The sequence below is a fragment of the Petromyzon marinus genome, chromosome 2 (genome assembly GCF_048934315.1).
Source record: "Petromyzon marinus isolate PM22_M1 ecotype Great Lakes invasive population chromosome 2, UKy_Petmar_22M1.pri1.0, whole genome shotgun sequence".
NCBI classification, from domain to species: Eukaryota; Metazoa; Chordata; class Hyperoartia; order Petromyzontiformes; family Petromyzontidae; genus Petromyzon; species Petromyzon marinus.
This window is the reverse complement of record NC_133668.1, coordinates 11,387,400-11,401,974: the sequence shown is the minus strand read 5'-3', so window position 1 is coordinate 11,401,974 and position 14,575 is coordinate 11,387,400. Positions and strand designations below refer to the sequence as shown.

The 14,575-nt window shown below is 46.6% G+C and overlaps 1 protein-coding gene across 8 annotated transcripts in view; it reads left to right on the top strand.

Annotated features, from left to right (window-relative positions):
- COL6A3 (collagen type VI alpha 3 chain) overlaps positions 1–14,575 on the top strand; it is a 50,288-nt gene that overhangs the window by 4,385 nt on the left and 31,328 nt on the right. For all 8 annotated transcript variants that reach the window (XM_076069771.1, XM_076069747.1, XM_076069782.1 and 5 more), the window contains exons 2-15: positions 578–665; positions 936–1,529; positions 1,798–2,403; positions 2,774–3,367; positions 3,483–3,856; positions 4,431–4,650; positions 4,816–5,400; positions 5,780–6,159; positions 7,038–7,251; positions 7,434–7,667; positions 9,909–10,256; positions 10,521–10,906; positions 11,167–11,404; positions 13,155–13,397. In XM_076069771.1, coding sequence (XP_075925886.1) covers positions 584–665; positions 936–1,529; positions 1,798–2,403; positions 2,774–3,367; positions 3,483–3,856; positions 4,431–4,650; positions 4,816–5,400; positions 5,780–6,159; positions 7,038–7,251; positions 7,434–7,667; positions 9,909–10,256; positions 10,521–10,906; positions 11,167–11,404; positions 13,155–13,397 — 5,098 coding nt within the window. In that variant the 5' untranslated portion in view covers positions 578–583. The remainder of the gene's footprint in view (positions 1–577; positions 666–935; positions 1,530–1,797; positions 2,404–2,773; positions 3,368–3,482; positions 3,857–4,430; positions 4,651–4,815; positions 5,401–5,779; positions 6,160–7,037; positions 7,252–7,433; positions 7,668–9,908; positions 10,257–10,520; positions 10,907–11,166; positions 11,405–13,154; positions 13,398–14,575) is intronic.

Here is a 14,575-nt window from a genome sequence, read left to right as displayed (position 1 = left end):
GTCCCATACCCTGGCTTGCCAAGAGAATGCAATACTGTACACCAAGAATGTGGACTCCACCTGTTTCGTCTGTATAGGATACAGTGTTTCCACCTGGCACGTGTTGTGTTTTCTCCGGGTGCTTCGGTTTCCTCCCACTTGTAAACACTCATTAATTAGCCAATAACATGTTTATATAGAGGACCGCAGAGTTTGGGCAATTGTTAGCACCGAATATCCTGTGGCTGCCTTCCTGCTTGTCTGCAATCCCTTGCACCTCGCTGGATTCACAGTGCAGAAACCACTGTGCCACATAATAATGGTCTCATTAATATATCTAAGACAGCTTCACTGAGTCTTAAGACTTTTTCAGGAGGGTTCTGTATTGGAATAGTTTGGTAATTCGAAATTCCTTTTTTTTGTAAAGGCTCACCGGCATAACGATAATGAAGCTCTTTAACGTACTGTATTTCTAAAAATGCATCTACAGCCATGGTCTAACATTAAATGAGATTCCTTAAGAAACAGTGTACCTTCCCATTGCTGCTGCTGTCTGAGGAATGCATTAACTGTGAATATTGTTTTTCCACTCCCGTAGTACAAAATGGGAGTCCATCCAAGACTACTGCTGTATGTGTTGCTCACAGGACTGGTCGGCTTCTGGCCCACTGCAGCTCAAAAAACGGGTAAAAAGATGACATCACCATTTTTAAAACCAGTGCCGACGACTGTTTTATCTCAACCAGCATTGCATGGGGGTTGTTTTGCCATGTATCGTTCTCAACCATAAACTAATAACAAAACGTTCTTAATTTACAAATTGTACAAGAAATAGCATTATAAATTACTTTAAGTTACCAATTCGCACTTCAGTAGTTTTATTGTGGTTGTACATGCATATAATTGTAATGATTTAACAATCATTTTACACACAATTGTTATGCTGCTGTTTACAGATTGCAGCAAGGCTAGTGTGGCTGACATCGTGTTCCTGATCGATGGTTCCTGGAGCATTGGAAACATCAACTTTCAGCAGATGAGATCATTCCTCTACACACTGGTGGAGGGACTGGACGTTGCCCCAGACAAGGTCCGAGTTGGTATGGCCCAGTACAGTGGTGATGCCCGCACCGAATTTCTGATGAACACCTACGCTGACAAGGCAAGCCTCCTGAATTACCTCAAGACCCTGCCATACAAGGGAGGAAACACCAAGACGGGCCTGGGCATCGAGTTTCTCATGCAGAATCATCTGACAGATGCAGCCGGGAGCAGAAAGGCCCAGAATGTGCCCCAGGTGGTCATCATAATCACGGATGGAAAGTCTCAGGATGACGTGGCTGGGCCTGCAGAGAAGATGAGGAACATGGGCGCCTCTGTCTACGCCATCGGCATCAAGGATGCAGACATCAGCGAGCTGGGACAAATGGCCAGCAGCCCTGCCAGCAAGTTCGTCTACAACGTGGACGACTTCAGCGCTCTGGCCGGCATATCGGAGCAGATCTTGCAGACCGTGTGCGTTACCGTCGAGGAGATTGCCACGCAACTTGGTGAGGTGTTTTCTACCGCGTTACCAAGATACATAAAGTAGAGTACAGATGGCAGCATCTATTCAGTTTCATTCAGTGTGTCTGTTATGGATTTTTTCCCATTAAAAGTTACTTTATATATACACATATAACTTCATTTTTTGATGTATATATGATACAATCAGATAATTTTGTACAATGCTATGTTTAAAATGGTATGAGTTTCATGGACTGGTTATCTCCTTCTCTTTGGTCATTGCCATGCTTGCTCATTTCGTCCCAATTGCAGTGATCAACACACAGACAAAGTACGCAGACATCGTATTCCTCGTGGACGGGTCGGACAAGGTCGGTGGGAAAAACTTTGCAGAATTCAGAAACTTCATATTCAAATTTGTCGATTCACTAGACGTAGGAGAGGACAAAATTCGTATTGGCATCGCCCAGTACAGCGATGATAGTGAGGACGGTTTCCTGCTAAAGAGCCACAGCACCAAAAAGCAGGTCATCAAAGCCATCAAGAAAATTCAGTTCAAAGGGGGCGACCCCTACACAGGAAATGGCCTGCAGCAACTCTTGGAGAGCCAATTCACAGCAGAAGCTGGCAGTCGGAAGGATCTGGGGTACCCACAGGTAGCCATACTTCTCACGGGCAGCTTGTCAGAGGACGAGGTGGAGCAGAGTGGGAAGGAGCTGCGTCACAGCGGTGTGCGCGTCTACGCAGTGGGAGTGGACCAGGCCGACGCCACTGAGCTCGAGCAAGTCGGTAGCGAGCCGGCTGAGGAGCACGTCTTCTACGTCAGCAACTACGGTGGGCTCGACGGCCTTCAGAGCAGGATGAGTCTAAGCCTCGCCGCGTTGCTCGGAAGTGCCACAGCAGAGGAAGATGGGGGAGGTGAGAGAAGGGCCCACGCCACCATGGTTTCTACATTTAAGCTCCACACGTGTAAAAGCCACATGGGTCTCAAAGCATCTTGGGATTTCAAGACAATTGGGCATGTGAGAAAATTGGCAGTGATATAATGTCTCCATGACTTCACTTTAGTAATAACTTGCTTTTTAACAGTGACAGTGGTGCTGCTTTGTTAGTTTGTGTTAAATAAAATAGTTTATGGTTGAATTACACAAACAGTGGTCTGGACGACATTTGTTGGAGCACTAGTCAACTATGATTTTATGAAAATTATTGAGCATGCACTATGTAATGCATTTACGTACACATTAAATTAAATCTAAGCGCTGCTTAATTGTATCTATTTTTACAGCTTGCAGCAAGGCAAGTGTGGCTGACATCGTATTCCTGATTGATGGCTCCTGGAGCATTGGAAACATCAACTTCCAGCAGATGAGATCATTCCTCTACACGCTGGTAGAGGGACTGGACGTTGCCCCAGACAAAGTCCGAGTTGGTATGGCCCAGTACAGCGGTGATGCCCGCACCGAATTTCTGATGAACACCTTCGCTGACAAGGCAAGCCTCCTGAATTACCTGAAGACCCTGCCGTACAAGGGGGGAAACACCAAGACAGGCCTGGGCATCGAGTTCCTCATGCAGAATCATCTGACAGAGGCAGCCGGGAGCAGGAGGGCCCAGAATGTGCCCCAGGTGGTCATCATAATCACGGATGGAAAGTCTCAGGATGACGTAGCTGGGCCTGCAGTGAAGATGAGGAACATGGGCGCCTCTGTCTATGCCATCGGCATAAAGGATGCAGACATCAGTGAGCTGGGACAAATGGCCAGCAGCCCCGCCAGCAAGTTCGTCTACAACGTGGACGACTTCAGCGCTCTGGCCGGCATATCGGAGCAAATCTTGCAGACCGTGTGTGTTACCGTCGAGGAGATTGTGACAGAAATCAGTGAGTGTTCATTCTATTGAAATTATTTGACCACCATTTATTTCCTCATATAAAACATACACTTTTTTGTAACTAATAAGCTGTATAATATAACCAAATTGGTTTTGTTTTCCAGGAAAGCCCAAATTTGCTGACATTGTTTTCATCATGGATGGATCGGACAACGTTGGAAAAGCAGGCTTTGAGGACATGCGCAAGGTTGTTTATAAAATTGCCAGCATCCTAGACGTAGCTCCAGACCAAAATCGGATTGGAGTGGTGCAGTACAACGATAACGGACATGCAGAATTTCTGCTCAACACTCACAGCAGCAAGGAGGACGTCCTCAAGAACATCCGGCAATTCAAGTTTAGGGGGGGCATTGCTAACACTGGAGCTGGGATACGTTTTGCAGAGGAGAGGCTTTTCACAGAGCAAGCCGGCAGTCGTAAAGCGGAGGGTTTTGCTCAGATTGCCGTTCTTCTAACTGGAAGTGCATCTCAAGATGAGGTGGGTCAGTACGCGTGCGTGGAGGAGTAGAGAGGCAAGTCGGAGGTTGAAAGTGGCATTGATAATCAATATTACTAATATGCAAATAATGTTTTTATCACATTCTCATCTTAAGCGAAATACTTAACTTGTTAATCTTTAACTTGTTAATAGTGATAGTCAAATGTGCTTACCATTACACAACAACAGCATATGTGGTTCGATCTCCTAGCGTGGTGATTGAAACAATAGGCACGTTAATGAAATCCCGCAACGCCACTCTTCACCCAACATTATAAATGTGTATAAATGATTATAAATATGTACACCCACAATTAGTCTCTTGGCAAGTTGTGTGTGGTGTGGGTAAGACTTGGGTACTCCCACATCTTCAAGGACGTCTGGTCAGCCTGGAAGAGTAGGCCGAGATAACCTCTACAGTGCTTCTATAGAGCTTCGTTCAGTGGAGACCCTTCCGCCAGTCATGGTGGGACAAAGTAATTTCAAGGGCCTCACCCTAACCTTCCCTGTTTTCAATCGGGATGACTGTGGTGTGGGGGCTGATAGGGTGTGTGTGCTCGTGGGTAACATGCAGGTGGAGCGCCGTGCAAAGGCGCTCAAAGACTCAGGAGTGACTGTATTTGCACTGGGAGCCAACAAAGCCAACCTTAATGAGCTGAACCTGATTGGAAGTGACCCTTCCGCCAACTTCGTCTTCTACCAGCGGAACTTCCGTGGATTTCTCTCATCTCTTGCACGAATCCTGCAGAGCTTACTAGGTTTAATTCAGATCAATATTGAAGTCATCGAAGGAGGTATGCTACACTTCTGCTGACAGGCTTCATGTATCAATGATTGCATTGTCAGCAACTGCTTCTTGTGCTTTGTAAGCCACTCACATCAAACGTTGTTTGATTGTTTGTTAACGGTGACGGAGGTGAAAATGTTGCTTCTTTTATTTCATTTCTTCGCCCCCGCAGAGAGATACGCCGACATCGTGTTCCTTTTGGATGACACTGACAACGTTGGTAGCGCTAATTTCGAGGAACTGCGCAAGCTGGTCATCATGCTTATTGAGGGCTTGAATGTCGGGAAAGACAAGGTGCGCATCGGCATGGCCCAGTATGGAAGACAGCCGTCCACAACCTTTTTCCTGAACGCGCATGGCACCAAGGAAGAAGTTGCGGCCGGCGTGCGTAGCGCTGTTTTCCGCGGAGGGCCTCGTGCGAACACGGGCTCAGGGATGCGCTTCCTGCAGGAGAACCACTTTGTAGAGCAGGCCGGCAGCCGCGTCCGCCAGGGCTTCCCGCAGATTGCTGTGCTGCTCACGGGTAGTGCCTCGCAGGACAATGCCTCTATGGGGGCCGAGGCGATCAAGGGGGCTGGGGGAACAGTGTTCGCCATTGGGGCCAACCGGGCCCGCCTCGCTGAGCTCAACAGGGTGGCCAGCAGCCCCCCGGACAATCACGCGTTCTACGTGAACAACTTCGGGGACCTTAGCGGCCTCTACACACAGCTCATGGGAGGCTTCAACACCTTATTGCGGAGAGATGAGGAGGAAGAGGGTTGGTATTTTGTTTAGTTTCCTATTTGCATGAATAAGTAAAGCTGAATACAGGTATTTTTTTCATTCTTCCTGGTATCTTTCCACCCATGTGGGTCTGCCTTTCTGATACTTTTTCTCCACTCTTTACCATGCTGGGCCATCTCCCATCCTGGATCAACACTTCTAACTACCTCTCTCAAGGCCTGCCTTTCAGTCTCTGCCCTGGTGCTGACACGTTCGTGACCTTTCTTCTGATTGTGGTGCTCTCTTCTTGTGACACGTCCCAGATACGCAAATGTTCGTGATATATGATATGCTTTTTGCAATCGTTTAGAGACAGCTTCTCCATGGCATCTTGAGAATTCGCTGAACCCGCTTGTGCGTTTGGTGGAACACAGAAGTAGAGAAGCCCTACGCAGACGTCGTGTTCCTGCTGGACAGCTCGGACGCAGTCGGGCGCAAGAACTTCGAGGGGATGAAGACGTTCGTGGGGCAGATCGTGGAATACCTGGACGTCGACGCCAGCAAGGTCCGCGTGGGCCTGGCGCAGTACAGCGATAACCCCCGCAACGAGTTTTTCCTGAACACACACGGCACCAAACCCGACGTGCAGGCAGCCATCCAGCTGGCGCGCTTCACTGGTGGCCGAGGTGCCAACACGGGCGAGGCCGTGCGCTCGCTTCTGCAGAATCACTTCACGGCACAGGCTGGCAGCCGCAAGGACGAGGGCTACACGCAGATCGCTGTCATCCTGACGGGCAGCGACTCACAGGATGTGGTGTGTACCATTGTTGCTGTTGTCGTTTGTTATTACTGTTGACACACATACGTGTAGAAAGGTCTGAAAATGTGCCAGTGTCTGTCGCGTTCAATATAAAACAGAATTGGACTCATAACGTGAAATGTGTGCTCACTGGGACTCGTTATTGTGGCAGCTTCTCGATGGTTGCAGGGAAGGTTAAAGGATTGATTCGAATACTTTTTATTACAAATGGAACAGGCGCTTTATTTAAGCGCATGAACCATTGTATTACACTCAGGTCCCTCCCTATACATACATACAGACATACACTGCACTACCAGGACCTGGAAGGATACACGTAGGCAGTGCTGCTCTATCAGGCCGGTGGCTGCATGACCATCATCCTGAATCATGCTTGATTCTCATGTGTCCTGGCTGATTTGTCATTCTGCTATGCTAGAATGAAGGTCAGGTTTAAAGACTATAAAATTGTTTCGTTGATCTTCGACCTTTTAGAAATAGAAATGATTGCATGGAGATGCTTGCAGTTAGTATTTTTTAAACATTGCACTTAAGCTCTTTGCATCATTAGGCCTCACAGCATAGTGACATTTGTGCATTTCTATAGCTAAGTTTGATGTGTTTTTAGTGTTTTTACCATTTGATGTTGTTTTTGCTGCTTTTATGATTTTATGTAAAGTGTCTTTGAGTATTCAGAAAAGCGCTCACAAATAAAATGTATTATTATTAAATATTAAGCATTGTCTGACTCTGGCTCGCAAAAAAATAATAATCATTACTGTCGCAGATGCATCACCTATCAAGGACGAGTAGATGACACCTTGTGTCACCAAAGCTGCACCCTGGGACAATCTTGCTCAAGGTTGTTTGCTCTGTCTACACCCCCTGGACAGGTGGAGCAGCATGCAGTTGCCCTGAAGCAGGAGGGAGTGAAGGTGTTTGCGCTGGGAGCCGAACAGGCCCGGCTTCCTCAGCTCAATGCCCTCGGCAGCCTCCCTTCGGAGCAGCATGTCCTCTATGCGCCCAACTTCAGTGAACTCTTCAGCTCATTTGACCGCTTCCTGAAGTACCTCCGGCTCAAAATACACACTGGCATCTTAGCTGGAGGCAAGTGTTGAATGAACCAAGTGTCTGGAATATACAATGTGTCGCATGTGCTCAATGCAATAATTTTTAAACACCTGCAGAACAGCACAGACAGATCATTGGAGGGCTGATCGTAGCGTCACAAAGTGTCATTGTCATTTACTGGGGTGTTAAGGTGCCCATGCCGTGTGTCTCTCCCACAGAAGGGTACGCGGATGTGGTCTTTCTGGTGGATGGCTCGGATGCGGTGGGCCAAGAAAACTTCCGGCATTCACTGGGGCTGGTGAGCCGCGTGGTGGATGCGCTGGACGTGGACAAGGACCACATCCGCATTGGCCTTGCTCAGTACAGCGGGGATCCCCGCGCAGAGTTCTTCCTCAGCACACATGCCGCCAAGAAGGACGTCACCGATGCCATCCGTGGCATCCGCTTTAAAGGCAATGGCTCTTCACGACCATCTCTTCATTTGCAGAAATATTGTCCATGATGTAGTCTTTCTGTTTGTAAGATTTTTCATGGATCACAGGTATGTGCACGAGATGCTTAAAATTTAAACATAACAATGACATGGAAATCTAATAGTAAGTATCCAGGCAAAATGTCTTCCTACTCTTTGTGTCCTTCGGTAAAGTCACGTAGACAGAAAAATAATACAAAATTATGACGTTTCGATCGCAACACAAGCAATCGTCTTCAGGTGAAAAAATACAGCGAGAGAGCTGCTGAAGCATGATGTTATATAGGCCTGAGATGGGTGCAGCCCAAGGGTAGCCCAATGGGTTCTCCCTTATCTCCAGTGGTAGCCAATGTTTTCATGGAAAATTTTGAGGCAGATGCCATCCAGGCATCCATCTTACGTCCTTCCTTTTGGAAGAGATACGTAGATGACACGTTCGTCATCTGGCCACATGGCCTGCCAGCATTGAACCAATTCTTCAATTACATCAATTCCATACACCCAGCCATCAAATTCACCATGGAGGTGGAGAAGAATGGCAAGTTACCATTCTTGGATGTTTTAATCAAAAAGGGACCAGATGGCTCATTGGGACACTGTCTACAGAAAAGCCACCCACATGGATGACTATCTAAAACCTGACTCCCACCACCATCCAGTTCAGAAAAATTCCCTCATCAAAACTCTACACCATAGGGCTCGTTGCATTTCCGACCATCACCACCTAGCCAGTGAACTGGAGCACATACACCAAGCCCTCAAGATGAATGGATATTTGGACTGTACAATCCGTAAAGCTGTCACCCCAACCGTTGGGGGAGAATCATCTGAGGACCCAATCAAAACCATCACCTTGCCATACATAACAGGGGTCACCAAAAAGATTTCCAAAATCATGAGCAAACACAAGATCCAGGTTCGATTCAACACAGTACATAAAATTCGTGATCTGATCCTATCTGTGAAGGATGTGATCCCTGACATGCAATACCCCGGTGTCTACAAACTAAGTTGTGTCTGCGGCAGTAGTTACATTGGGGAAGCTAAACGACATGTCTCAGACCGTGTTCGTGAACACAAGGCAGATCTGAAACACGGTAGGGCCAATACCTCGGCCATGGCTGATCATTGTTTTAACGCTATGGGCACACACAAAATCTATTTTTCCAAGACGAAGGTACTCTGCAAACCTACTGGCTATCAACAAAGATTCGTTCATGAAGCTATCCATATATATAAACAAAGACACAATTTCAACCGAGAAGATGGGTACAAACTGAGAAATCATTGGAAGGACGTTATTAACCAGTTTAAGTCATAATTGGCTCTGTTGTTTCCATTCCACCTGCCGATGTTAGCAGTTATTTCCGTCTCTCAGAGTTGTATTGCCAGGTTGGAGGTCTTTGCATTGACAGGCTGTATGTCTTATTAGCACAGTCACCGATGCTCCTTTCCCTCGATGTGGCGGTGGCTCTCGTTTTTTCACAATACAATGGCTACCTTCACAGCCTCAGGGCGCCCTCCGTTCTCACAATACATTGACATGCTGTGGTTTTCACAAGCAATCATCATCACACCTGATGATGATTGCTTGTGTTGCAGTCGAAACATCGTGAGAATGTTATTGTTTTATATTTTTATTATTTTATGGTTTCCCTTCTACGTGACTTTACCGAAAGAACCAAGAATATGAATCCCTGCCGTCACGAAAGCTTTAGATCAAAATGCTAATCTCTCTCATTACAATAGCTGACCCTACAGCCTCAGGGCGCCCTCCGATCTTACATTTACATGCAAATACCATCTCTAACCCCGCCCACTTACCCTTGGGCTGCACCCATCTCAGGCCTATAAAACATCCTGCTTCAGCAGCTCTCTCGCTGTATTTTTTAACCTGAAGACGATTGCTTGTGTTGCGATCGATACATCGTGATTTATTTTTATTTTTCTATCTATGTGACTTTACCGAAAGACCCAAAGAGTATTAATTCCTACAGTCACGAAAGCTTTAAGTCAAGATTAAAAATGTCTTCCTGTTCAAACAAGCATGGGGCAAACCTGATCCCCATTAGCAACTGTAACCAATGGCCAAAATTCCCCATTCGTGTCGCAGGTGCCACTCTGCCATAGTGTTACTGGGCCAGATAAAGATAACGAATGGTGAAGATGTTTTTTATTGTATTGTGCAGAGTTTTAACCGCGCTGGTTTATCTCTGAGCAGGCGGACGGTCTGGCAACATGGGTGCCGCGCTGCAACACCTCAAAGACAACCACTTTGTGGAGGCGGCAGGCAGTCGTGTGAAGGAAGGCTTCCCACAGATTGCCGTGCTGGTGGCGGGGAGCGGCTCAGGTGATGATGTGCTGGCAAGTGCCCAGGCTCTCAAGAATGATGGCACTACCGTGTTTGCCATTGGCGCTGGTGCTGCTAAGTTGGGCGAGCTCGTCACGGCCGGCAGCGACCCAGAGAAGGATTACGTCTTCTACCAGAGAGACTTTCGCGCGCTGTCCGGCCTCTCTGGGCAGCTCGCCGAAGGCCTTTCCTCGCTGATGAAGCAGGAATCTGAAGAGCGTGAGTTATTATTATATGACGACCCTCTGCAAGCCACTCATTTATGCGAAGCACTTTCAATACAAACTATAATATTTTGCGTACAAGAATACACTAGTGCCATACTGAACTTTCAATGCCATATTTGTATGCGATGTTAATACATTCATTCCTCTCTTATGTATTACCAGGTTGTACCACGTGTTGCTCAGAGAGTGATGCAGCACAACCATTGAAAACCTACATACAAATTATGTATTTGCGGTTTAATCTTTCCTTCTGCAGAATGCACAAAGGTGGACAAGGCAGACATCGTGCTTCTTGTTGACGGCTCTTGGAGCATTGGCCTCGCTAACTTTCAGCAAATGCGTGAATTCCTCTACTCGATTGTTGATGGGCTCACTGTTGGAAAAGACCAGGTGCGCATCGGCATGGCCCAGTTCAGTGGCGACCCTCGGACAGAGTTCTTCCTGAAGACGTTCTCCAGCCAGAAAGATATCCTGGACTACATTAAAACCCTCCCCTATAAGGGTGGCAATACCATGACGGGCAGGGCCCTGGAGTTCATCTCTGATAACCACTTCACAGCTGCGGCTGGGAGCAGGAAAGCTCAGAATGTTCCTCAGATTGCAGTGGTGATAACGGATGGCAAGTCTCAGGATGACGTCGAGGTGAAGAGCTTGTGCAATGTTATAACTGCACACGGCATGCACGGCTTTTAAGCCGCATTATTTAGTGAAATGCACGTCTAAATCATAGTTATGTTAATTTATAATTGATTTGAAATTACTTGGTCTTAAAGGGGGAATAATCTATTTGAAGTAATTTGCATGTGATTGAAATAAAATAAAAGACTTGAAAGAAAAACAATTATATGCTCTGCATGACAGTGTTCAATTCTGTGACACACGTGTGGGGCTTCCTCGACTAGGATGCGGCGGAGAAGCTGCGTAAGCTCGGCATCGCGGTGTATGCCATTGGCATAAAAAATGCCGACTTCCACGAGCTGCAGCAGATCGCCAGCCAGCCATCCTCAAAATTCACCTACAATGTCGTCGACTTCTCTCTGCTGAGGGGCATCGTCGTTGACATCATTCAAACCGTGTGCTTCACCGCTGACGAGATCCAAACTAATGCCTTCAATCCGGAAGACTCCGTAATTGACATTGGTGAGACCTTTTTTCTCTGTCTGCTACGAGATAACTTCCAGGAGAGATGCTGCTAGCAGGATTGGCTGCTTCTCCCTTGGAAAAGCACCCAGCCTGCCCCCACCACACAAATGTTGAATTTCTGCCGCTGGCTCAGAACTGGCCTTGTTTGAGTTTGCAAGAGTATAATTTTTTTCACAAACTGAACAGAAAATAATTTGTGGTAATCACTCCCAAAAGTGCACGTTGCTTGCACAAATATTTAAAAAGAAATATGCAAATTAAATAAATGCAAGGCACGAAATTAACTCCTGATGAATATGTTACCCGTTAGTACCTTCGAGGCTCCCTGTTGGTGCCACTCAAGTGAATATTTAGTGGTGGACCCACAGGGAAATTGAAACTCGGCTGTCAAGGGTGAACTTTTTCCTGACAAACACACGTTTCTGCTCAAACTCTGATCTATGGAGATGGTCTTGGGAGTCGCCAAATGTTTGCGTAATTGTTTGTGGAAGTGGAAAGAAATGTGTCCAAGCTCCTGGGACAAGATGCGAAGAATGTATTGTTCCATATGGCCCCAGTGTGAGCTCTGTGCTGCATCCCCATCCTTCCAGCCACTGTAGGTACCTCCAGACCCAGTTAGGGGCCATCCATCTAGTACGTACGCAAAAATCTGTCAAAACTTTACCCCTCCCCCCTCCCTGTACGCGCGCATACTTTTTACCCCCTCCCCCCCACCTGTGTACGTACGCTTGACCCACCCCCCCAAATCCTATAGCACGGCCGATATTTAATCCACGCAGAAACGATCAAGGATTAATGATATTAACGTGTTTAAGCAAACAGATAGTCCACCGTCGGACTATCTAACTCATTTGAAGGCCAGTGTCGACAAATTATTATCGAGACTTCACCTCCCCTCCGTTTCCTATGCGTGCGCACATTGTCAGTAGACCCCCCATACGCAAGCGTACGCATTTGCGTTAACCCCCCTACCCCCCTCCATGCGTACGTACTAAATGGATGGCCCCTTAATTGCCAACAAGTATTGTGTTCAATGAATGATAGAGTGTCTTAGTTAGAAACACATGTTGCTCATGTGAATAATTGAATGCCTTCATTGTACACGGCAAGATTGTTGGAAAACTTTCACAGGACTTTCCAACTATAGCATATGCATTTATGCTCATGGAAGAGAGTCAAGGACGTGTCTTCCTGCTCAAACACAAGTTGAAATGTTCTTATCTCCAGTGATGGCCTGAGCCAGTGGTGGAAATTCCACATTATTATAATGAGGCCACTGTGTTTAGTTTGCTGCCCTTCCCTCACAACTCTGATTATCAAGGTTGGCTACGTACGGTGCGAAAGAAGTTCAACACACATACATGCCTATTCTCTTTTTATACACATATATAATAACAATGATAATAACATGTGTGCAGCCCTTTGTAAATTATTGCTGAATTAAGGCCTCCCCACACTAGGTTTATTATGAAGGTTGTTGTTAGGCCATAGGATCAGTTCAATAAAACTTGGGCAGCTAAGTTCATCATGCATTGTGCTAGCCACAGCACCACCCATGCACTCCAAATAATATTCATAGTGCTCTTTATTCATCCAAGAGTCTCTCACTAAGGACTCTTTCAGGGGGATCTTGAGATCTTTTTTTCAGTTTCTTGCTGTCCTTCTTGAAGTAATGACTCGATATGTGATTGCCGCAGCGCATTCGCGACTCGAGCGAAAAGTGCCCCATTCTCCCGGCTCTGCGCAGACTCGCTCAAGACGAAGTTCGCCGACGTAGTGTTCTTGCTGGACGGCTCGACGGGCATTCGCGCCGTCTTCGACGAGGTGCGCAATGTGGCCACCAACATCGTGGACAAGCTGGACGTGAGCCAGGACCGCGTGCGCATCGGCGTGGCTCAGTACGGGGGGGCGCCACGCTCCGAGTTCGTGCTGCGAACGCACGACAACAAGGAGGCTGTGCTCGCCGGCATTCGCAGTACCAACGCCAAAGGCGAGTTCCCCTGTGGTGCAGCTGGCGTCCATTGATCGGCACCTTTGATGAGCATGGTTGGCTACGTACGGTGCGAGAGAAGTTCAACGTGCAAGCATGCGTACATTCCACTTTGAGCGAGAAAGCGAGCGGCGGCATTGCAGTGACTGTTCACAGAAAATCCCCGGGTTTGATCTTCCACGAAGATTTTTCTGCTTTTTGTATTCAGTTTGTAGTCCTTCCCCCGCACCTCTAATTCGCATGGTTGGCTTCTTACAGTGAGAAATAAATGAAACATACATACATACAAGCTTATGGTACACCATAAACCGCATCCACTGTACAAACCATGGCAGATGTGGATACCTGTTCTGGATGACTGTAGTCATCCAGAACAGACTGTACAACATATATAACAATGCGATGCCTGATCCACAAATACGAAGGAGACATCACAGTGATACCCTCCGCTGCTCCTGACGCGCTTGTCTAGCTTGACCACCTGCATGTGGAATTGTAGTTGTTGCTCTGCGTCTACATCAGCCATAGGAAAGGAGAAGAAGTCTGCTCACAGCGAGGCCAAGCATGAGCTATGACAGCACGGATGTGCTCATCTCCTCCTATTCACATCTGCAGTGCATCCTTTTTCTCTAGAAAGTCCCCCATGGTGTCTACAAAGGCAGATTGATTGTTCTCTATTGGCTTTTGTTAGCAGTGCCCCTTAGGTTAAGCCCTATTGGCCTTGTGATGTTTGTTATATTTTCCACAAAGTCTCCCTTCCAAAAAGAAAATAGTGGTCTGATTGGGATTTCATTTGTGTTAATGAATCCATTGGTCATTTGTGTTTAACAATCACCCTTTTAACATTATCTCTCTAACGCATAATCAAATTTTTTTTTCATATTTTATCAACTCGGAAGCATTGCATTTGTTACATCTGCATTCTAAAGTTTCAGCATGTAATACTCTCATTTCTTCTGAATTATTTTATTCATTTACTTAAGGTTATGAATTATGTAGTTGGATAACAGACAATACTTTCTCAAGAAGAAGCCAGTGAATCACATCTGGGAAGTTGCTGGCCTTAATCCAAGCTCTGCTGCAGTACTTTTGATCTGAGAGCCACATTTTGGCAAGGCCTTCAGACTTGTGGAAATTATTTAAATAGGTCAATTTTCCAATAAATGCCATTTCCTGCT